At 52.0% G+C, this 20875-nt stretch overlaps 9 protein-coding genes across 9 annotated transcripts; 2 read left to right on the forward strand and 7 right to left on the reverse strand.

The window, feature by feature from the left end:
- Window positions 1–1055: 1055 nt before the first annotated feature.
- BJX68DRAFT_236956 (magnesium transporter CorA family protein) lies at window positions 1056–2616 on the reverse strand. Its single transcript, XM_071040093.1, has 2 exons — window positions 1877–2616; window positions 1056–1822 (listed from the first exon to the last, which is right to left on the reverse strand). Exons 1-2 carry the CDS (start codon window positions 2437–2439, stop codon window positions 1243–1245), a joined length of 1143 nt encoding a protein of 380 aa, XP_070899310.1. The 5' UTR covers window positions 2440–2616; the 3' UTR covers window positions 1056–1242.
- Window positions 2617–3215: 599 nt separating this feature from the next.
- Window positions 3216–4968, reverse strand: psoD (cytochrome P450 monooxygenase psoD; the record flags this gene model as incomplete). Its single annotated transcript, XM_071045566.1, has 4 exons — window positions 3216–3594; window positions 3657–4461; window positions 4522–4779; window positions 4848–4968. 4 exons carry the CDS (start codon window positions 4966–4968, stop codon window positions 3216–3218), a joined length of 1563 nt encoding a protein of 520 aa, XP_070899311.1.
- Window positions 4969–5603: 635 nt separating this feature from the next.
- Window positions 5604–6413, reverse strand: BJX68DRAFT_275763 (uncharacterized protein; the record flags this gene model as incomplete). The annotated part of the gene is made up of 1 exon (XM_071047912.1): window positions 5604–6413. The coding sequence occupies exon 1, from the start codon at window positions 6363–6365 to the stop codon at window positions 5604–5606; it is 762 nt and encodes a 253-aa protein (XP_070899312.1). The 5' UTR covers window positions 6366–6413.
- Window positions 6414–7209: 796 nt separating this feature from the next.
- BJX68DRAFT_236960 (SDR family oxidoreductase) lies at window positions 7210–8538 on the reverse strand. The gene is made up of 4 exons (XM_071040094.1): window positions 8178–8538; window positions 7954–8067; window positions 7725–7881; window positions 7210–7666 (listed from the first exon to the last, which is right to left on the reverse strand). Exons 1-4 carry the CDS (start codon window positions 8486–8488, stop codon window positions 7481–7483), a joined length of 768 nt encoding a protein of 255 aa, XP_070899313.1. The 5' UTR covers window positions 8489–8538; the 3' UTR covers window positions 7210–7480.
- A 602-nt stretch (window positions 8539–9140) lies between these two features.
- Window positions 9141–11278, reverse strand: BJX68DRAFT_275765 (sugar porter family MFS transporter; the record flags this gene model as incomplete). Its single annotated transcript, XM_071047913.1, has 6 exons — window positions 9141–9172; window positions 9327–9597; window positions 9674–10520; window positions 10641–10724; window positions 10780–11109; window positions 11166–11278. 6 exons carry the CDS (start codon window positions 11276–11278, stop codon window positions 9141–9143), a joined length of 1677 nt encoding a protein of 558 aa, XP_070899314.1.
- Window positions 11279–12989: 1711 nt separating this feature from the next.
- On the forward strand, window positions 12990–14026 carry BJX68DRAFT_275766 (uncharacterized protein; the record flags this gene model as incomplete). Its single annotated transcript, XM_071047914.1, has 1 exon — window positions 12990–14026. Exon 1 carries the CDS (start codon window positions 13037–13039, stop codon window positions 14024–14026), a length of 990 nt encoding a protein of 329 aa, XP_070899315.1. The 5' UTR covers window positions 12990–13036.
- Window positions 14027–14335: 309 nt separating this feature from the next.
- BJX68DRAFT_266656 (DUF3632 domain-containing protein) lies at window positions 14336–15325 on the forward strand (the record flags this gene model as incomplete). Its single annotated transcript, XM_071045567.1, has 4 exons — window positions 14336–14402; window positions 14490–14659; window positions 14729–14783; window positions 14847–15325. 4 exons carry the CDS (start codon window positions 14336–14338, stop codon window positions 15323–15325), a joined length of 771 nt encoding a protein of 256 aa, XP_070899316.1.
- A 540-nt stretch (window positions 15326–15865) lies between these two features.
- On the reverse strand, window positions 15866–16759 carry BJX68DRAFT_266657 (uncharacterized protein; the record flags this gene model as incomplete). Its single annotated transcript, XM_071045568.1, has 1 exon — window positions 15866–16759. One exon carries the CDS (start codon window positions 16757–16759, stop codon window positions 15866–15868), a length of 894 nt encoding a protein of 297 aa, XP_070899317.1.
- A 1568-nt stretch (window positions 16760–18327) lies between these two features.
- On the reverse strand, window positions 18328–20339 carry BJX68DRAFT_266658 (fungal specific transcription factor domain-containing protein; the record flags this gene model as incomplete). Its single annotated transcript, XM_071045569.1, has 4 exons — window positions 18328–19012; window positions 19134–19512; window positions 19558–19638; window positions 19706–20339. 4 exons carry the CDS (start codon window positions 20337–20339, stop codon window positions 18328–18330), a joined length of 1779 nt encoding a protein of 592 aa, XP_070899318.1.
- Between the last annotated feature and the right edge of the window lie 536 nt (window positions 20340–20875).

The following is a 20875-nucleotide window of genomic DNA, read 5'->3' on the forward strand; positions in this document are numbered from 1 at the left end:
ATGAATACCGAGTGTTGGTATCGGGAGGCACGAGGGAGCAAGGGAGGGGTTATTTACAGCCAGTGCCAGTAGAGTCTTGGGCCCTAGAGTCTAGACGGACTCATTTAATTGGGCTAGTTTGAGCTTCGCCCAAGTTGTTAGAGTGCTGTGCCGCAAGATTTCAGTAACCAACGCAAAGACATATTTTCGAGGAGTATTCGATTCGAAATCTGCTCATCTACGACCCGTGTGATAGTCGAGTCGTACCCATGAGATTGCTGCTCAAGAGTAGGAGCTCGAGCTTCGCAGGCTCGAAGGGACGGTTGAGTGATGGTGGACGAGTATCCATATCCAGTTTGCTCTCCGGTCACTGCACATTGGTACTTCCCAAGGTACTAGTATGATATCAATCAGCGTTGCTATAGCTCCTCGTGTCTAGTGATTGTGGAGAAAGCTACAGACTGCCGGACTTCTCAGGTTATGAGATCACTAATTGGATTTGCACGTTTTACGTGGCATCAAGAGCGAGCACCATGATCTCGTGATAAGGTCCCATCCCAGGCACTCTGGGAGCCTTGCTCAAATAGCGAGGTGAAGGAATCCGGGCGGTTGTTTTCACTGCTGCTTGTGGCGTGTGTGCGCATAAGCCTTGTGCTCATCGCCATCGCGGTCAGGTCCGCTGGTGGAGGATGTCGATTCAGGCTGACCAACTATATACTACCTAGTTCCAAGATCTTCCCTGTATACAACGTTGCCTTGAAAATTTGCTCGCGAACGAGGCCCTCCGCACTGCGGCCCTGGATTGGATTCTTGGATATGCCCTCCAGACGGTAGATACAGGGTTCGATTTGTCCGACTTGACGGCCATGTTCTGTTCTTGCCCCAGTAGGTAGGACGCTTGTATCGCCACGTCGATCATGCAGTAGGCCACTGCCTCCATCCCCGGTCACCTCGCTAGTCAGTGCCCAAACGCTTGAGTTTACACTGGGCCCAATCTCCGATTTCCGGTTATCGAATGTGAGAGCGCTGCTACATCGACCTCAGAAACAACCAGGGAACATTAGGTTTGGACAAAGTTGGTCATCTCATATATAATTGATTATCTACATTCCAAGGACACTCAACCTTCGCAGAGGCCTCGTTCTGCATCCTTATATACTAGTCTATCGTATGCGCAGGAAACATCTCCCTTGTCTCATGCTCGCTTCCCCTGTTTAGGCCTTTGGCCCACTCACTTCACAGCCAAGAGAAAAAATAAATAAATCAAAGCATCCGCAGTCTACGCGCGATAAACAGGAAAAGCAACACCATCGCAAGTAGTACACCAAGAATGCTAAACCAAGCCGTCAAACTCCCCGCAACATCCGACTGCGCGGGAACGGTAACATTCATCCCAAACAGCCCCGTAACAAACTGCAGCGGGACCACAATTCCGGCAATAATCGTCAGCCGGCTGAGCGCAGACATGATCTGATTACGCATGCGCGTAGAATCGAACGACAGCTGGCTGAGGTACTTGGACTGCCCGCGGGAGAGCATCTGTTCCGCTGCATCGAGGTTCGCGATCATGGTGAGGACGTGGTCCTGGATATCGCTGAGGTACAGCGTCACCTGTGACGAGGAGCCGCCAAATGCATCGCAGTGGCGGGCGAAGCAGCGGATGACGTCTGTTTTGTCATTGAGGAGCTGGCGGATGTGCAGGACTTCTTTGCGGCATTTGTAGATCTGTTGCAGGGCGAGGCCGATGTCGTCGGGCCGGGTTATGGAGACGCTGTCTTCCATCATTTCGACGCCCGTTTCGACTTGGTTGATGAAGGGGGCGAAGCCGTCGACGATGTCGTCGCTGAAAGATGTTAGACGCGAGGACAAAAAAAAAGATAGTGGTGGGTAGACATACATAAGAGCGTAGCAAATCCAGTCGCTGGTGATCGAGAGGTGGCTCTGGTGCTCCTTGATGCGGCTGCGGACGTGAGCGGCGTGCGGATTGCTCGCGAACGAGAAACTGAGGACGCCATCTCGGAATACTACAGCGTAGACGTTCACCGGAGATGTCCGGACACCCTCTCGAGTCTCAATCTGACGAACTGGACGCAGCGACAAGAAGTAGTATGGTCCGAAGAGCTCAATCTTCTCACGCGTTTCCCTGGTCTTGATATCCTCCGTCGTCAACGGGTGCAGATTGAAGATGCGCGAGAGCGTCTCAATATCGTCGTCCGACGGCGCCGTTATATCCAGCCACCACAGTCCATTATATGTGCCATCCTCGAGAAGCGGACAAAGCGGTTCGTAGAGCGACTTGAGCTCCTCGATGCTGGAGCCGTACAGACAAGAATCCAACTGCGAGGAGATAAAGCTCAGCTGCGTTGGTTCGGAGATCTCATATTCCTTCTCGTCCATGCTCATTCGAGGCTCTTTTGCGGTACTGGGGGTTACCCTCCAGGGGGGCCTGAAGGGACTCATCCCCGGCTTCGATCGGGGAGTTGCAGGGTGAGGGTGTCGGTTGCGCGGGGGATTGCGACTAGTTGAGAGGAACCCGTGGCTCCAACGACGGCGACATTAATGGGGAGGCGGATGGACGGCCGCATAGTATTCTGGCGCAGATACTGTGGGGAGGGGAGCGTGCTGCTGAGCGCAGAGATGGGGTGGTAAAAGGGACACTGAGCAGGAGAAATTTGCTCAAAGAAAAGGGACTCGCGCAGTGCGGCCGCCAAGACCGCGAGAAACTTTACGTAGTGACGCCACCTTCGGTCGCCGGTCAGCGCATTGGAGAAGGGGAGACCGGTAGAAAAAGAGTCTGGATCAAGTAAGCACTCGCATGAGGATTTACACGAGGCCAATCTTTCACAGCCATCGTTGCAAGAGTCGTTATCGAGCAATGTCTTCCGGTCCCGTGACTCAGGTCATGTGACTGAACATGATGCCGGAAAACCGCGGCCTATATTCTCAGGCACCAGGAAAGAACCAATCAGGTCTAAGCGATGACGACTTTGCTTCCAAGGTTTCCATCTCAAGTGCTGATTTGAATTAATTGCTATTGCCTCATGAATTTCCCAAGATTATCTTCGTGGGAAGACAAAATTCAGTTTGTATAGATCCTCTTCGTTCATTGCTGTCCAGAGGTTCCTCAAATCTAAACTACCTCGAGTGCCGCAGGTCCAACCCCGAAGTCCCTTGATCTGATCCGACGCAACAATATACATTAACTACGCGCCTCTGTATAGAAATGCCAAGCCAAACTACATCTTTTCAGCCTCTTCCTTAACCAATGCTGCCCGATCCCCACTTCTCCGCTCAATGACACAAGGAAACGGCAACGGCTTTGGATTAGGCACAGTCTCATACTGGATATCCAGCACGACGGGTCTTCCAGTGTCTGGGTCAATGGGTTTCTTGATGGTGCACGCCCATGCAATTTGCGCAACCATGATAACAAGCGTGCGCTCGGCGAAATCAGCCCCCGGGCAGGCGCGGCGGCCGTAGCCAAAAGGTGTAAAGTTTTGGCAGTTGGGGTGCACTGTCAGGGGCTCTTTGTAGGTTGGGTAGGCGGGTTCGAGCCAGCGAGCGGGGTTGAAGGGGTGTTGGTCTGGGTAGGTTTCTTTGTCCATGAGGATGGCGCTGGGTTTGTTAGATTTGTTCACAGGCATCGGGTAGTGGGTCTAGAGGGTGGTGAGACTCACGAATAGTTGGCGTGGAAGACGGTCCCCTTGGGGAAGAAGTATCCCTCGTAGATATCGTCCCTTTCCAACCGATGCGGGAGCCCGAGTTCAGCCTTCATGGTACGATATCGCACGCCTTCCTTGACGATTGCCCTGACAAAGGGGAGATTAGGTATATCTTCGAAGCCAGGCAGTCGGTTCGGTCCAACAACGTCGTCAACCTGTTTCTGGAGTTTGTCCTGCCACTCAGGATACTCCATCATCAGGTACAAGAACGTCAAGAGCGCATTATGCGGTGACCGAGTCCCACCTCCAACCATGGCATTGAAGGCAAAGGCAGCTTCATCATCAGTCACTGCGTACTCGCTCCTATTCTCCAAGAAGTGCCGATAAATACTGTCGCTGGCCGTCCCGTTTTTTATCGCCGCCTCGACGTCGTAGCGCGTCTCCCATACCGTCTTGTACGTCCGCTCTCGCAACTGATCCAGCTTCTTGAGAGATGGGACTAGCGCCTTGGGGAAGTAGCGGAGGAATGGAAAGACATTGCTGGGATACACGTCTGGGCGGAAGCACTTCATCCCTTCCTCGATGAACGAGTTCGTACGAATGATGAATGGATCATCCGCCGACTCGATCGATATTCCCAAGAGGGACCGTGCGAGGACGCCGAAGCAATACCGCTGGAAGTGATCATCGAATTTCGCGGGCTCTGCAAGGAGATCCAAGACAGTGCGCTTTGCCTCTTCTTGCATCAACCGCTGGTATTTCCAATTGCCAGTGATGGATATCGCATTGGCGACGAGTTTCCTCTCGCGGCGCCATGGATCTATACCGGTGTCAGATCACTACTAACCCCTACCATTGAGACTGCTAGATGAATACATACCACCTCGCGGCATCAGCGCCGTGTTGAGATCATGCGTGATATACGCCATGGCATGCGGAGTCCCACGGTCAGAGTAGATATCGCCGCGTTTGACCATGAGGTCACGGGCGACTTTGTCGCTAGAGAGAACGACCTGCTTCTCGCCTAGTATGCTGAACTTGACAATTGGTCCATACTGCTCGGCCCATCTGTTGAATATCGGGATCAGATTCCCCTTCGAGGCTGCGAGCTCCGGAGCGTTTCCGACGATGGGGTAGCCTGTTGATCGAGTTTAGCGACTCTGATGAGACTCGGAATGTTGACAAGGGATATATCCAGATACTCACCTTTGGGACCGGGAGGAGGCTTCGCGCCCTTCATCCGCCTTCTATCATTAAGCGCATTGAGGACATGATAGATTGCCGCTCCCACGAACGAGACAACAATGAATTGACACCAGAAACCCATCTTCGCGGGTGTGAAGAATCATGTCGGATTTCGTTTTGCGTGCGCTCTACCCATGCCGGGACTAAATATGTGCTCCCTCTCCTAACCCAGAGTTTTGAGCTGACGAGCAGGACGCCCTACGCTGTACGCCCTACGCTGTCCGCCGTCACCAATCGCATTGATGCCGTATGGTCGGACACGGAGGCCTTAGCCTTTCGAAGCCTTTTTTGGCGCTTAGTGCTTATGTTTTAAGAGGTTTGCACTCGGAGACTTTTGCGGAGACTTTTAAACTTGACTTTGCTGAGGTGAAGATTATTCGCTGCGAGGTTGTGCTGCTGACATTCTTCGATGAGTTCGGTCTTGTATGCCCATAATTGTCAACTTTTCAGAGCCGCGGTATACAGGCGTCATTAACGCTAGCAGGAAGTCATGCATACGCGAGATTGAGTAAGCTGCAGAGAAATATTGTTCCATGGGGAACGAACTGTTCCAGTACAATGGCTACGAGATCAGCTCAGTGCGTATGCTGTATGCCTGTATGGCTGTCTCTCTCTCCGGTGTAAAACATGCACTACAGAAACCCCAGCAGATACGGTGATGCTATTTCTTTCACTATTATACTCTGCCCAATTGTCCAAACTCCAATAAAGGTTACCCTACTGCACCAAATCCCCGCCACTGGTACTCACACACGAGCCAGTGCTGTTCGAGTCTTTCATCAGGTACAGATAAGCCTCCGCAACCTCCTCAGGCGTCCCCACCTTCCCCAGAAGCGCCATCTCCGCCGCGGCCACCATCTTCTTCGCCCGCTCCTCGCCAGAGCCCTGTATCTCCGTATCCGTCATCCCAGGACTAACGACATTCACCCGGATGGGCGCCAAATCCAGGGCCAGTGTACGCGAGATTCCAAGCAAGGCCGACCCCCAACCCGCCAGCACCGCCGCCCCCTTCATGGGCCGCTCTGCGAGGCGGCCACTCGTGAAGGTAATAGACGAGCGGTAGCTCTTTGCCATGTACGCTGGCGCAATTTTTGCAATGAGTAGCGGGACGATAACTAAGAACTGGGAATCGCCCCGCAGGAAATCGATGGTCACCTCGTGCAGGAATTTGAACTGCAGCCGGACGGCTGTATACACGATATGGTCGAGTGGCCGCCCCGTTGCAGCCGTCACCTGGGCCAGTAGTTGTTCGAGCTGTGCCTCGGCGTCGTCCCCGCCAACGTCAACCGTGTACCCCTTGATCTGCGCGTTTGGTGCGGCTGTCTGGATTCGCTCTATCGTCATTTCGACACGCGCGGGATTCGACGAGGCGATTGAGACGGTAACGTCTTGCTCGGCGGCGGCCAGCTTTGCTACCGCTGCGCCGATCCCAGATGAGCCGCCGATGACCAGTATATTGGAGCCTGTAATGGGGGGCATGATGTTCTTTTGTTCAGTGTTTGTTGCGTGGGTTATATTGAATCAGAGATCTGGCGACGGGGATCCTTGAATGGTATGGTTAATACTCGATAGTCTAGCCATCATCAAGAGGTGCATTTTATATCAACCCTATGCTCCCGCCAGGTCAGCACTGGATCAATTCCGCCAAAGTCCGCTAACTGCGATATCTCCAGCAGTCAACTGTATCCCACAGCTTGTCCATTGACTCATTCTCGTTTGGAAGACAAAAGGAACAACTTAGAACTTGGAGAAAGGGGTACCACTAGCACCTCCAGTTCGAGATCTTGACGCTTAGCCCTCTTAGTGATCCTCTTATCTGAAGCTTGAGAAGTCAGGCTAAGTACCTCCACTGCAATCTCCGAACCGTGTAAGACGCTTCTTCCTTGCCTCTTTCGAAAGACAGCAAAAGAGTAGCCATGCAGCAGCGAGAACCCGTCATTATCAACATCGACGGTCCATTTCATATACAAACACAGGTATTTTTATTTGTCTAGATTGCTTACTGACGACTAAAGTTGCTAGTCATTATCTGTTCGTCGGTGCAAGGGACAGCACATAAGACCATGCCCGCTCATTTTTGGGCCTTTTACTTCTCCGACAGCGGAAGGAAATCTGCAGGCTGGAAGAGTGGCTAGAGGCTACTTCATATAGTGTAGATTGATTCGTACTGCCGTGGAGGAAAGTCATAGTCAGAGGAGATACGTGCGGGTGGTAAGAATCCTACTCAGTAAGCACAAAAGGGCTATGACCTGATACACCAGGGCCAAGACAACACTTGCGTAGAAGTCCTTTGCCTCAGGCCCAAACTTGAGGAACTGGATGAGCATAATTTATCGGAGCAGTTAAACCAGTCGACTCTGAGGACGGGACAAAACTCAGCGGGGGCCATGACATCTACACTTGCCCCACCAGCCATAACTCGCTCATTTTGTACATCGCCACTGCTATGGGCGGCCTCCAGCTGCCCTAGCTTTTCTTAGGTCTAATCGTCTAAATCATCAGACCTAACCCTTCTATTTAAGATATACATAGAGGTCTCATACGCATATCCTCAAACTAATCCATCTATCATCCTTCCCAGACATTTTATACCCTCACCACGGCGCATCCTTCCCATCATACCGATTTGACCTAGGCGCATCTTCCCACCCAGGAGCATGGATATTCAAGAACCGCCCGTTGAACTCTGGCCCCGCCTCCTTCAGATACCGCAGCACCTCTTTTGTGCCCACTTCAACGGGGAGGTCGGCGTATGGGCCGCCGAGGTCGGTTTGGAGCCACTGTGAGGAGTAGTTGTTAGTGTTGTCGGGACCTCGGACGCATGAGAAAATAACGCACCCCGGGGCTAATCGCAAAAGCAGTAAGCCCTTCACTTTTGTAATCCACCGCATACTGCATCGTGAGCATGTTCATCGCGGCCTTGGAGATCTTGTACGCGTGGGCGGAGTTCATGCTGAATGCGGGCCCGAGGGTGATTGAGCCGACGGTGCTGGAGCTGTTGGGGTGGTTCTCGTCAGTGTCACTTTGTCTCTTGGTAGGATGCGTGTGTGTGTGTGTGTGAGCGTACATGTTTGCAATAATCTTCCTCGACCCCTGCCTAACAAGTGGCAAGAACGAACTTGTAACCAGCTGCGTAAGTGTCACATTCGTATGGAAAACCTCGGTGAGATCCGTGGCTGACCTGTCAGCAGTTAGATATGCTTGGCAGAACGAACCCCTATAGGCAAGCCTGGGCGGCGCTATGCGGCCCTCGAACCCAGCTGCTGCGTGTAAAAAGCAGAACAAACTTACAACTTCCCGACTTTCCCCCCGGTGAACCGCATCATGCCGGCATTGTTCACCAGGACATCCAGCCCCCTCCCCTGGACGCGATTCTCGACAAACTCGACGGCCGCTCGGAGACTCTCGGGCTCATTCGGATCCAGCTGGACGGGAACAACGCGTCCCTTTGACCTTTCGACAAGCTCTGCTATTTGCGGAGTATTCGTGTTCCGCGAGGTGAGGAAGACGAGACCAGCGACTGAGACTGGTTCGCTAGCGAGTGCCGTCGCAAGACTAAAGCCGAGGCCGCGGGAGGCGCCGGTGATAAGGTACGTTGCCATTGTATGTTGCTTGATTTATGTATAGTAAGGTGGAATGGTCGGGAACGCTGTTGTTGGTGTCTACTACTTATACTTGAAATACTTGGAATACGAGATTGCCGATGTTTGCCTGCCCAGCCGTACGGAGATAACAGCCGTTAGTCCATCTTATCGGCGGTTGGTGGATCCAGCAGGGGTTTAAAGCCGGGGCGGGGAACGAGCCCTCGGACCTCGAAGGCAGCCTCCAGTGCCCAATTCCAATCAGGTTAGGTCCATGATGCAGTGGGCAGGGCCCGGCGCTAATTCAGCGCTGAGGATCTGAAGATACCAATAACGATGATGCACATTGCAGGCGTACCTAGGTACTGCCTGGCGCGTGAGTTACCTGTGGCCATGAAAATCATCGACGTATGATATCTGAAACCGACGAACGGCAAGTCCTCCAAAGCTATTCAATTTATAGTACGCTAGGAATTTTAGCCCCTACGGGCGGTTATGGCCGAGAATACAGCCGTGTGGACCGTCTCCACCCTGGGATTGAGCATGATGGATCCAATAAGAGGACGTTGCCAACTTGTCAACTCAAGTCATGAATGTGGGGATCAATGTGGCTTGTGGCTAGCGACCGTTGCTTATTCAACTAGAGGTCGATGAGCACGAGAGCGGTATTCGGCTAGCGATCCTCGACAGATCTGTAGGGGGGACCTGCTGAAGATTACTACAGACAAGCCTCTCAGGAACAAGCAGGTCATGCAGCCTTGACCGTAGTCATCATGCCTCTCTCCCTCGCATACGGAGCCCACCATGCCTCACGCCTGAGACGCACGACTCGCCCTCCGAACATCCGCAACATGCTCACTCCCCAACGCAGCCTTCTCAGCCGCCTGCTCAACGCCCTGATCAAGCCCGACATCCGCCCTCGCCTGCGCCAGCATAATCGCATCCTCCTCTCCCGCCCGGCTGCCGAAAACGCGATCCATCTCCTCCAGCGACGCGCCCTTAGTCTCGGGGAGATACAACCACACCCAGACTATGCCGGCCGCTAGAAAGACGGCGAAGAAGATGTAGGTTCCCCAGGCCCAGGCTTCAAACATCGGTGGGACGAAGAAAGCTACGGCAAAGTTGTTGACCTGGTTGTATCCGTGTTAGTGTGGTTGTGTGGCGGGGTTGGATGGGAGGCTATGAGGGGGGCTCCGGGGAACGTACCCAGTTACTTGATGCACCAAACGCCGCGCCCTTTGATCGGATGGATTGTGGGAAGATCTCAGAGATATAAACCCATGATACCGGGCCCCAGGTAGCTCCAAAAGCACCGGTATAGAGCCAAATTGAGACCACCGCGGTCCATCCACCAGCCCGATGGGCAGGCCAGTCATGCCCCAACTTGGCCACGATAATGGCAGGGATGACCATGAATATCCACATGGCAATCGACCCAGCAATAAGCATGGGCTTGCGACCGAATTTGTCGATGACAAACATAGCAGGGATGGTGCACACGAGGAAGACGACGCCCGTGACTCCCGTAGCGAGCAGCGCAGTCGTGCCGCCAGTCAGTCCCAGATCCTCAAACACATTCGAAGCATAGTAAATAATCGCATCAATCCCGCTCCACTGCTGAAAGAACATGACTAACCATGCAGTGGCAACACGCTTAAACGCATCCCACTTGCGGAGGATATTATAGTACTGCGCGAACTCGCGCATGAGGACACTCTGCTTCTCCTTCTCGGCAAGTTGCGGGAACGCCTTGGCAAAGGCCCGCTGCTCAAAGAGACACTCAGCTTTGATCTCTTTGTACTCGATTTCAACGAGCGGGTGGTCGATTGGCAGTTTGCGGAGATAGGAGAGGGTCTGCATGGCTTCTTCGTCGCGGCCTTTCTTTACGAGCCAGCGCGGTGAGAAAGGGAGCCACCAGATTCCGACCATGAGGATTGCGGCGGGGATGCCTTGGATTATGGATGGGAGTTGCCAGGCGAGGTTTGATTGCGTTTCTCCAATGCCGCCGATGTGGTTGGCGCCGTAGCCGACCCAGAAACTGATGCAGATGCCACTACATTTAGATTAGTACATTTTATTGGAAACCTGGGGGAGTCTTCTTGAAAGAGGGTCTTCGCACAGGATTGTAGCTAGCTGTATTGGCAAACAGATGGTCAGTGGGAGTTGATCGAACTGCTTAGGAAGGTTGCTGACCTGATAGAAGGACACCAAGAAGCCACGAAGCTCAGATGATGCGAGTTCCGCGTTGTAAAGGGGGCTTCACGAAGCCAACAAGTTAGGAACGAATAATTCAGTCAGAGTATGAGACTCACCCAACACCACTAAACGTGCCAACACCTACTCCAGTAAAGAACCTCGCAGCATATAGAAGCGCAGGATTATGGTACGAAGCACCAACATAAAGGTAACTCCCAAGAACAACCCAGCAACAGGCCATAAACATAGTATACTTTCGACTAAAGATCTCCCCGAGAATACCTGCAGAGATAGAACCAACAATACCGCCCAGCTGGAGGACGGAAGTCAACCAGCCGGTGGCGCTGGAGGAATCGACGACGGAGGGGAAGTTGTCCTTGAAGCGGTACATGACGAGGGACTGGCCGAGGACGCCCTGTTGGTAGCCATATTCAAAGCCACCGAATCTTGCGAGGTCAGGCGCGAATACCGAGGAGTGAGTTGAGGAGTTGGATGAACTTACGAGGCGAAGAAGGCAATGACCATGAGCTTGGGATTGTGTAGCACAGTTCGCCACCTATTTCTGTACAGGGACTTTTTGCGCTCTTCTTGAGCGACGATATCAGCTGGGTCCATCTTGCTGGGTTTTTCTGAAGTGGAGGTGGGTACTGAGTAGCCTTCTCAACTTGGGGATCAGCGCATTTATTAAGAGAAACTACCCCATGGAGAGGGAAGGGGTATAAACCGGGGAGTGGAGTTCAAATGGCCTGAGTGAGACGAGAAAATGATCTGAAATATGGCAAGTTGAAACGCAGCCAATGCCCTTGACAACGGGCCCTCGATCGCGCGTGCTAGGCAGTGCCTCGAACTGCCCTATTTGAGCAGGCTAGACCTCTGCTCGGCCGATCCGGTTCTCAATCGGCTAAGTGCGACTAATCACGGATGAGCTCGTGTTTCAAGTGCTTAGTCCTTCCCTTCTAGCCACTTCGGACATCCCCCGATGCTACCGTTGCTCCGATGCGGAGCCCCGGGCATTGTACCCGGCGTAATAATTTGCCGTGGGGGTTGCATCCGTTCAGCTTCGAGAAATGGGGTAATCCAGGCCCCCGTAGCGCTCGATGCGGGGATGTTTTGAGGGGGTTCAATTCGCCGCGCTTCCAGAGGTCAACCCGAGTGCGTATTCAGCATGCAGCCTGCACATGGCGCAACTGAGATCAATAAAAAAGGGAATCCTAGCCACGCAGTAAAACACCTCGAGCGATTCTAGCCATTTATTGTCGACTTCGCGACCCTTTCTTGACCGTTTAATTCTGAATGTTGTCGACGAGTTACACCTAGTTCTACATCGCTTTTCCACAAGAACGAAATTCATACCCAGATTCATCAGGGGGCTTCTCAGTCACTAGCGGAATAGTGGTTGCTTCGATGCTTGGCCTGGGGTTCTGCTATACCTCTCAGTCTAGCACCAAAGCATACACCCGCAAGCAGCGTCGAAGACGATTTAATAAAACCACTGCGTAATCATGTCTGTCCGTAGCATAGGGAAATTAACAGGGCAGTTTCTACGCGTACTGTATTTCGAGTACTATGTCACGGAAATGGTGGCCTACCATGACAATCCAAGTCACATAGGAAGGACTTGTAAAACACCGCGCCTAATTGCCGCGCTACTATGAGGGAATCCTGTTTGGAAGGGACAGTCTCTAAGGCAGGTACGGTCGAGGAGAAAGTTCTATAGTGGAAGGCACGATGGTCGTCGTTAGCCAGGCGACCGGTGTGTACCTGCCTTACGGGGCAATCGCAGTTCGAGGAAGGAGCGACTCAAAATAGGAAGGAGCGTCCGTTGTAAAGAGAGGCCACTCTAGCACATACTAGAAGCAGTTGCAGTAAGGCAATACTCCAGTATGTACTACTAGGAAAGGATCTTCAACGGACCAGTCGGGGCATCCTGGGGTGTTCAGTTTGTTTACATCTGGAGTTATTTACCCTAGATAAACGACCTGTTAACACGGATAAGCATGATGCTAGTTGGAAAAGCGCCAAGGGTCGCTTGTCAGCTCCATGAGAACCTCTTCACGGACCAACATTCTCCTTGACATCGCATACAATACTATGAATCATCATATATCAAGACCATTGCTCCTTTCAAGCCATTGGCGTCCTTTCTATAATATAGCCTGGTAAGCTGCAGTTTCCCATATGCGGGGTGGTGGGAGCCAATCAGGGTAGAAAGCAGGAAGAACCGCAGGTGGTGACGTTATACAAGGCGTCTGATCCACAGTGTGACCACACACCCACGATGCCCCAGATCCGACCCCTTCCATTCTGAAATCACCAACTATTATAGGCAACGAAAGACCTGGACAATATCCTCATCCAACGCTCACAAGCAACATGCCCCTGGACAATTATGGCGTCTGGAAGGCCCATCCCGTTGACTACAAAGTCGACCGTCGTGGGTCCGACAAACCTCATCTAACCCTCTATATTCGGAATAATGGGGGCGATAACTTTGAAGCCGCCATAAACATCAAGTCAGGAGACCAAGACGAGTCGCGACTTGCATATTGGGTCAATGAGGATATGAACGACCACCCGCTCGTCGAGGGGCTTTCGCATCTCCCTACCGGCTACCAGCGCTTGGACGAGACAGAGCCGGAGCCGGGCGGCCTGCGACTCGATTACATCCGAGGCAATCTGTTTGACGTGAATACCGGTCGGATTCTCGAGCACGACATTACTGGTCTTAATAATGACATTATCGATGTCCTGGCACCCCGAGTGAAGCAAGCAATCGCCGAGGGGGCTGTCGCTTATATCTTTGGCGAGCAGTACGACTCAGGGGAGGGAATCCACAATGTCCACATGAACCAGGGCAACATCCGAAGATATTCGGGTGACGATGGAGTGTTCCAGGATGGAGCCCTCCTCTTCCATTTCCCAGAATCCGATAAATGGCTCGGGATTTTCCTCGCCTTTGCATCGCAGGCCGTGCATACCAGCGAAGATGGCGGCCACGCCCTATCGCGACTGACATGGAAGGACCTCCTACCCGGTGACCTTGTCGAAAACTCAGTGGCCATCCGCCAGGCCGTTGTGAATCCGTCTAGCGGAGCGCAGTCGGTTACCCTGGTGAACCTCACGGACCGCAGGGTTTCGCTTGCACGGTGGAGGATTCGGAATTCGCGCTGGGAGCAACAGGTTCTTTCTAAGAATGCGGCTTTGGGCGCGAGAGCTACTGGTGAATTTGATGTTCTGGACTGCCCCTTATCTGAGGACGGTGACACGATCACGCTCCTCAATAGCGATGGCTTCAAGGTCGCTGGTGTCAGCTATAACGCTCGACAGGCAACTCAGGAGGAGCCGATTATTTTCGCAGGCTAGGGGCAACCCATTTTCTTCCTCATGTCTATACTGTCAATCTGTCCGTACCTCGCCAAAGATAATGCCAACCCAGGATCAATTGCTATTACCTGCTTTGCCTAAATCTTTCGTGCAAAAGGGCCAAGCAACGGCATGTTCTGTGCTGAGTGCTTAGTCGCTTAATGGTAGGCTGTGAAACGCAGATAGCCAGGACACGGTTTCAGCCTCAGCGGCAAGCAAGTCTGTCTTGCTCAAGTACAACCACCCTTCTAAGCCTTCTTTGTATCCCCGCTCAAATCTCATTTCTACTCAGATCTAATTCTGGCAAAGATGTCTCTTAACCTCAAGCTAGAAGGATTCGACGAGACCTCCGAGATTCCGCCCGGCCAAACATACAGTGACCTCCATGTCCTCCATATCTTGAATGACTTTCTTCAACCCGACTCAACAAAGCCCTTACACGAAACTGTTGACTAGGTTCTAGCCCTACTTCCAGAGAATGCGCCCTTGTCTAATGAGGTCTGGTCTGCGGGAACTGTCATCATTGAGATAGCAGGTCAGATCCCGTACTCGCACCCGGCTCAGCTGAAGCTCGCTACCCTGGTCGAGCACCTTTCAAAGGCGGAAAAGTTCATCGACAAGCCGGATGAGAAGGTGAGAAAAGAACCCTCCCTGGATTGTTCTTGAAGAAGAAGAATGCTCTCAAACTGACCATATACACAGCGGATACGCTACAGCTGTCAGAGACTCAAAGAGGCCTTGCGAGACTCTTATAATGGTATGTAGCCTCTACTTGAACCAGAACGTGGAGACAGATTTGAACCTGATGAAACCAAACCAGGCCCCAACGACGAGATCCCGACCGAGTGGCCAAGTCTCAACGCGTTCTACACCCATCTTGACGCGCGCCACGTCTTCAACAACCACCCGACATACATGATCTGGACAATGCGCAGCGCGTTTGAAGAGAACGCCGGGGATGACCCCGAGTACTTTTCCGGCATGAAGGACCAATGTGTCCTTGCTGCTGCGCAGTATATTTTGTGGAGTGGCCAAGAGCAATTCAAGAGGATTGGATTCAGTGGTGATATTGATGAGGACTTGCTGCGGGATTGGAAACCGGGTCCGTTGTATGATGGAAAGGCAGCGTTTGGGTTAGAGAGGTGGCGGTTCTGGAAGGCTGGGTTTATGGCTGCGGCAGAAGATTTCGACCTTGGGAAGGAGGCGAGGGATGTCGCTGATAGAGCGGCCGGGTTGATGGATGCGTTGGAGAATGCTTTGTTGTTCCGACTCGCAGGATCAGCCTTTTGTGTACCGTAGTGTTTCTTTCCCTGATTGAACCAACTCAGTTATATTGACTTGTGGAGTCTCAGCATCTTGGACGCACTCACAGCCCCAGAAGGACTGAAGCTGGAGACAGATGGCGCAACAAGCGTGCGCTCTCTGCACCCATCGCGGCCTACAGTGCACCTTCTTCACGGTGCTCGAGACACCCTTTTGGGAAGGACATTATCGCTAGGCAGGCCTTTCGTTGATGTCTTCTGATTCAAATAGGGACTCCTATAAATGGAAGCCCTGACCTGCCCCGACACCACGTCTATGATGACTCTCCCCGCCGTGGTAACTCCCGGTGGGCTGCTGGAGGATCGGATCTGGGGCTATCATCAGCGTCTCGACGTACATTACCATCTACTGCAGGCCAAGCTGTATGGTTTATTGCTCTCTCCGATTTCACCACTACTACTAGCATTGAATCATTCAAGCGATCGACATCCTACTACTATACTAGTAGGCTGATTCCCCGGTACGCAACGCTTGTTGGTAGATGCCTAGAAGATCCACCGCATCTCTATACCTCTGCTATAACTGATCCGAAGAACAAACGTACAATTCCAACTTGGTCAAATCTAGCCCACAGCCATCATAATTCTCAAAATATTCGTCGTCATCAGCTATTTGGTCAGGCGTTACTTCCACTGGAAGGATAAAGGGCCGCCAGTTAATCATAAACCGATCTGCGATGATTTTCCACCAGTAGTCTATGTGGGGATCCTCTGTGAGATCGATGCCCATTTGCTCCGCCCGCCGTTGCAAGTCCTCTAGATAGTAAGGCGTAGTGTCTGCAAGTCTCTTTGCCTGGTCTACCAGGAACCAGTCCGGAGTGACATTAATACGGTCGTAAACCCCTTGGTAGTTGGCCACCATGCATGCGCGAGCCGCTTGCGCTTTCATCGCTGGCTTACGACGGGCGAGTAATTCGTAGGTCGCGCGATCAGCGATGTGCGGATGCCAAATCAGATAGGGGAGGCAATCCTCGTCGGTTTCCTGTTCAATATGTGACAGGTCGTTGTTCATGATAAATCTGGTGTGGATCGCGCGTCTGATGTGAGACATTTTGCCCGGTGCATCAATTTCGCCGCCCCCTGCATCGGGGTGGTCTGGTTGGAGGGACCACCATTTCGCGAACATGGTGTCATGATAGATGCCCCGGATCACGCACCCGAACTCGTGCTTGATGAAGTGGTTGGGATCCCGGAGTCGGACGTAGCGATCTATGTTCCCCACATAGGCAGCGTATAGGAGTAAAAGATCTTTGTGAACGCCGGTTGGTAGCTCATCTGGTAGAGGGGTATAGAGGAAAGGAATCGCTAGTTCGTGGCCTTCCGGCGGGCGGGTGTCCGGCCCGTATTTCCAGGGAAATTCAAAAGAGTCCGAATCGTCCAAAGACCAGTCAGAACTCACGGGAGAATCCATTGGAAGAATATGCCGGGAGCAGGGACGACAGGGCCTGAATAGTCGGCGAAGGGAAGCGAGGGGACCAAATAGGAGTCTGCAAAGAGGGCGTAAACTGGCCTGGCGTGGGAAGCACATCGCAGTCCCTGAACGGCGGAGGCGGAGGCGCAATTTTTACAGTCGTTTACTATTATTAGCCGAGGTAGGGTAACTAGTCAGCGGTCGGTTAATAGATAAATACAACGGTGCGAGTCATGCCCCATTAGCCCCATTAGACAACCTCTGATCTCACCTCCGCTCTCGTTTGGGGAAATGAACGGCCGGAAGGGCCGTCCCGGGGTTCGTCCGGAATGTTACTATCAGATACAGTATGCCCATCTAGATTGCTCCAATTACTATCCTCTAAGCCGCCATTTGCGGAGAAACTCACGTATATGGATATGGTTGATTAAGGCACGGGACCAGATTGACCTTCCCAAGGCAACTAATGCAGTCCACGCTGGCCTTTGGATACACAGTCGAGTCATGCGGATGAACTGCGCATCAGACGATGGGACATTCTCTAGATGCCGAAGTAAAGAAGAGACACCTGTCTGAGCCTCTCTAGTAGGATGCGCTTCTATTTAAGCGATACCCTATCCATCTCCATGGTTTCACCAGATTCCACCACTGGCACGCCTCGCTCATTCGTGTTCACTTTGCAATGTATTCCTTTACAAAAATTAACAATTTCAACACTTTAATCTGGCCCTTGGGCTAGCTTATTGATGAATAGATAATTACCTGAGGCAGTATAAACTCTATAAGCCATAGGCAATACTAACATGCAACAAACTGCGAGCACCTCCATCCTGTTTGATCCAGATGTTGCTCATGAGTCTCTCGCTTTCGATGGTATGGGCCCATGGGATAGCCATCTAGCATCTACACTGCTGTCATTGACCTGCGAAAAAACCGTAATCGAGTCTTTTATACTGAGATTGGTTTCAGAAAGTGAACGTTTTTGCCTAGGAAATAACACTCCTCAAATCTTGCACATTATTTCGGGGTTCTGGGTCCGATTCGGCACTTATCCATAGCTACTACTACAAATATTCCCAACCCTTGTCGTTCGGATTGTTCCGAATCCAGGGTCTAATCATCCGTAAGTAGTAGCCCGTACCAATCCCAGGGGCTATCAACAATCCGGTTCCAATTCAAGCCTGGGTATTCGTTTCGATTGTGATCTATGGAGATCAATGGAGAAACGAGAGAATATCATCGGCTAATCATAGTTATCGAGTACATACGACCACAGGGTTTGGGGAATAGGGCTTCCCGTCTGCTCAGCTGTACTTAAGCCACACGCTGGTAGGTTACGTATCTTTGTGGGCCCCGCTACGTACACGCATTCTACAGTAGTAGCCTAATGGCTTCTGCGGGACCTGGCTCGCCAACCAACCTTGACATCACCTATTCGGGAATTAAATGAATACTAGATCAACAAAGAGAACTAATCTAGTAAACAGGCCTTATACTCAGACGTTCACAAAGCGTATTCAACACCATTTCTTAAATGATCAACGGAAAAGGTACATACATAGTTGGAATTAGTCATTGACGCGATTCATGTTGAAAGAAACGTTATCAAAGTCACTCCACAGCGGCCATTCGTTCCCCCAGAAATCTAGTGGGACGAGGTCTTCAGTCACTTGGCGTTGACTTGGAATGGCAAAACCCTGCCCTGCACTCTCCTCGTCTTCGCCCGCCACTGGCGCATCGTCTGTCTGGGAAAGCTCTTGCTCCACTGAGGTTCGCGAACGCTCGGTGACGTTGTGAATTGAGGCCTCGAGGCCGATGAAGTCATCGCGCGTCTTGCCTGAATACCTGGCTGGGTCTTGGCTGTGGCGCTCGTAAATGGCCTTGGTGCGCTGGATCGTTGTCCACCAGCCCTGACCAATCGCCCACATGCCTCGGAACTGAGTCAAATAGGCCAAATTCTTATCCACGAGTGCGCCCGTGTCGCCACTGCGGCCCATGTTCATGCTGGGGAAATATAGGGCATATATGTTCATTGTTGCAGCAGAGAAGTTGCAGAAGCCCGCAAAGGGAGTATAAAGCGACGCGTCCTCATTAGTCAGGTCAGCAAGTACGCTGGTGATACATGCGGCGGCATTAAAGAGCTCTTCCGACCTAACCCCCCACCATCCGTCAGGTGCCCTGGCAGTGAGAAGAGGTGGATCAACAGGACCACAAGGCGTGGCGTTCGGCCATGGAAGGAAAGGTATATACTCTCTGTTTAAGAAGAGTATGCTGCAGCGGCAACAGGCGGGCTGTGATCAGCCAACAAATCTTCAACAACGGCAAAGAGGAAGACCAGATGCTTTACCTGACGTAGTATATAAGATTGATATACCCGAATACTTCACCCTTCCCCAAGAACTCGTAGATCCCCACTTTATTGGCCGGGTACCATAGCTTGGGATCCTGAGAATCGCGCCATTCCTGCAGTTCTCCACGCATCGTTGCCCATAGCGAAGACGTTTCCCACGGAAGGTTCTTATTCAACTGCATATCTTTCCTCCGTCTACCTCCGCTAATAATCCAACGGTAGATCTTCGCCCAAATTTCAAAGCCATGTACCAGAATAGCGTACGAGCAGTCGATCGTCATAAGGTAACGTGACGGGACCATGTAGCGCTGGATGTGGCCCTGCGCAAATGCATAATCTGCCTCTGCGATGGGCCAGTGTGTGACCATCTCTTCGATTGGGAGGCACAGCGGTTGTTGAGACCCTGGGAAAATTAATCTATCCATGACAAAACAGCTCCACAGAGTACGGTTGTAAATCTCCCGCTCCAGGGTATCTGATGTTGTTAACACCGTTGCTTTGAGCAGTTGCATCATCCTAATAGCTGCACCTGCATGGCAAGAAGTATTAGCTGCTGTGTGCCGTCGGTTGCGCGCGCAATTTGTCTCCTCTCTTACCACTGTACATCCATGCTACATGGGTATTGCCTTGGCCCCACTCAAACATCGAAACCACCAAGAAGGATTGAACAGCATATATGTTTGGGGGTTCGGTAATAGAGAGTCGACGGTGCACTTGATTCAATGTATCATCAACGGTTTGATTGGGCTCCGTGAGAGGTAAGCAGAGGGTGGTCAAGGCGGAACCAAGAAGTTCTGCGCCTGGCTGCCGGTCGTCGGCGTTTGGATCTAGACAGCCTCGCATATTCCTCAGGTCGAGTGAAAACGTAGGTTTGTGGAGAAATCCAAGTTCTGGAAACTTGCGCATGAACAACGTGGCAATTTGTAACAGGTTCGACGCAAGTGGACTGCGCATTTGCAACGCGGAAGGGCTCCTATCAGGAGCTCCCTCGGCATGGTAGGCTGGTGTATGAGCGGCGGCATCTGTGCTTCTGGCAGCATCTCGGTCAGGATCAATGCCTGTTTGTGGCACGCTGCGTGACGGGCGTGAGTGGATTGTGGTTTTGAATGCATAAAGGCGGGGCCACCCACCGACGTGACCGGACTTTCTTCGGGTTTGGCCCCGACAGCACACATGAGCCCGGCGTTGTCCTTCCAGCCTTAATACAACCACGGCATGGCGGGGTGCCATCATGAGTGCATTTCACCTTGGCGGCTCTTCCGCCCCAATGAGTTAGCTTGTATGAACACAGTAATCACTATAAATGAGGCGCGGAAAGATGCTGGACATTAGACTGCGAAAAACGCAGCTCCACGTACCTGCATCTCATGCATGCAATAGTCGTTCGTACCATCGTTTGCTCACTCTTTCTTTAGTCTCGAGTCATTTATGTCGCGGCGAGGCAGGTTCAGATCAGGTTTTGCGGAGACCGTCGGACGGGATCAGAGGCAAGAAGAGCCTAACGTATCAGCGGGTAGATAGATCTTAGTCAGCATATGGCAGTTCTTTTTGCCAGTCCCAGTCCCACGACCCAAACGGCAACATCATTCTAAAACGCGAACCAAGGGAGGGGTTGAGATGCCACGCTGTGCTACATTAAGCCCTACACTGTTCTCGAGTGTGGGCCACTCATTTACACCAATTTCTTTATTTACGAGATCGACATTCTGTAATTAAATTCCTATTAGTATGACGCTCCCTTTAACTGCCCGAGTAGTGATATGAAG

Source organism: Aspergillus pseudodeflectus (assembly GCF_044049435.1).
Source record: "Aspergillus pseudodeflectus strain CBS 756.74 chromosome Unknown BJX68scaffold_20, whole genome shotgun sequence".
NCBI classification, from domain to species: domain Eukaryota; kingdom Fungi; phylum Ascomycota; class Eurotiomycetes; order Eurotiales; family Aspergillaceae; genus Aspergillus; species Aspergillus pseudodeflectus.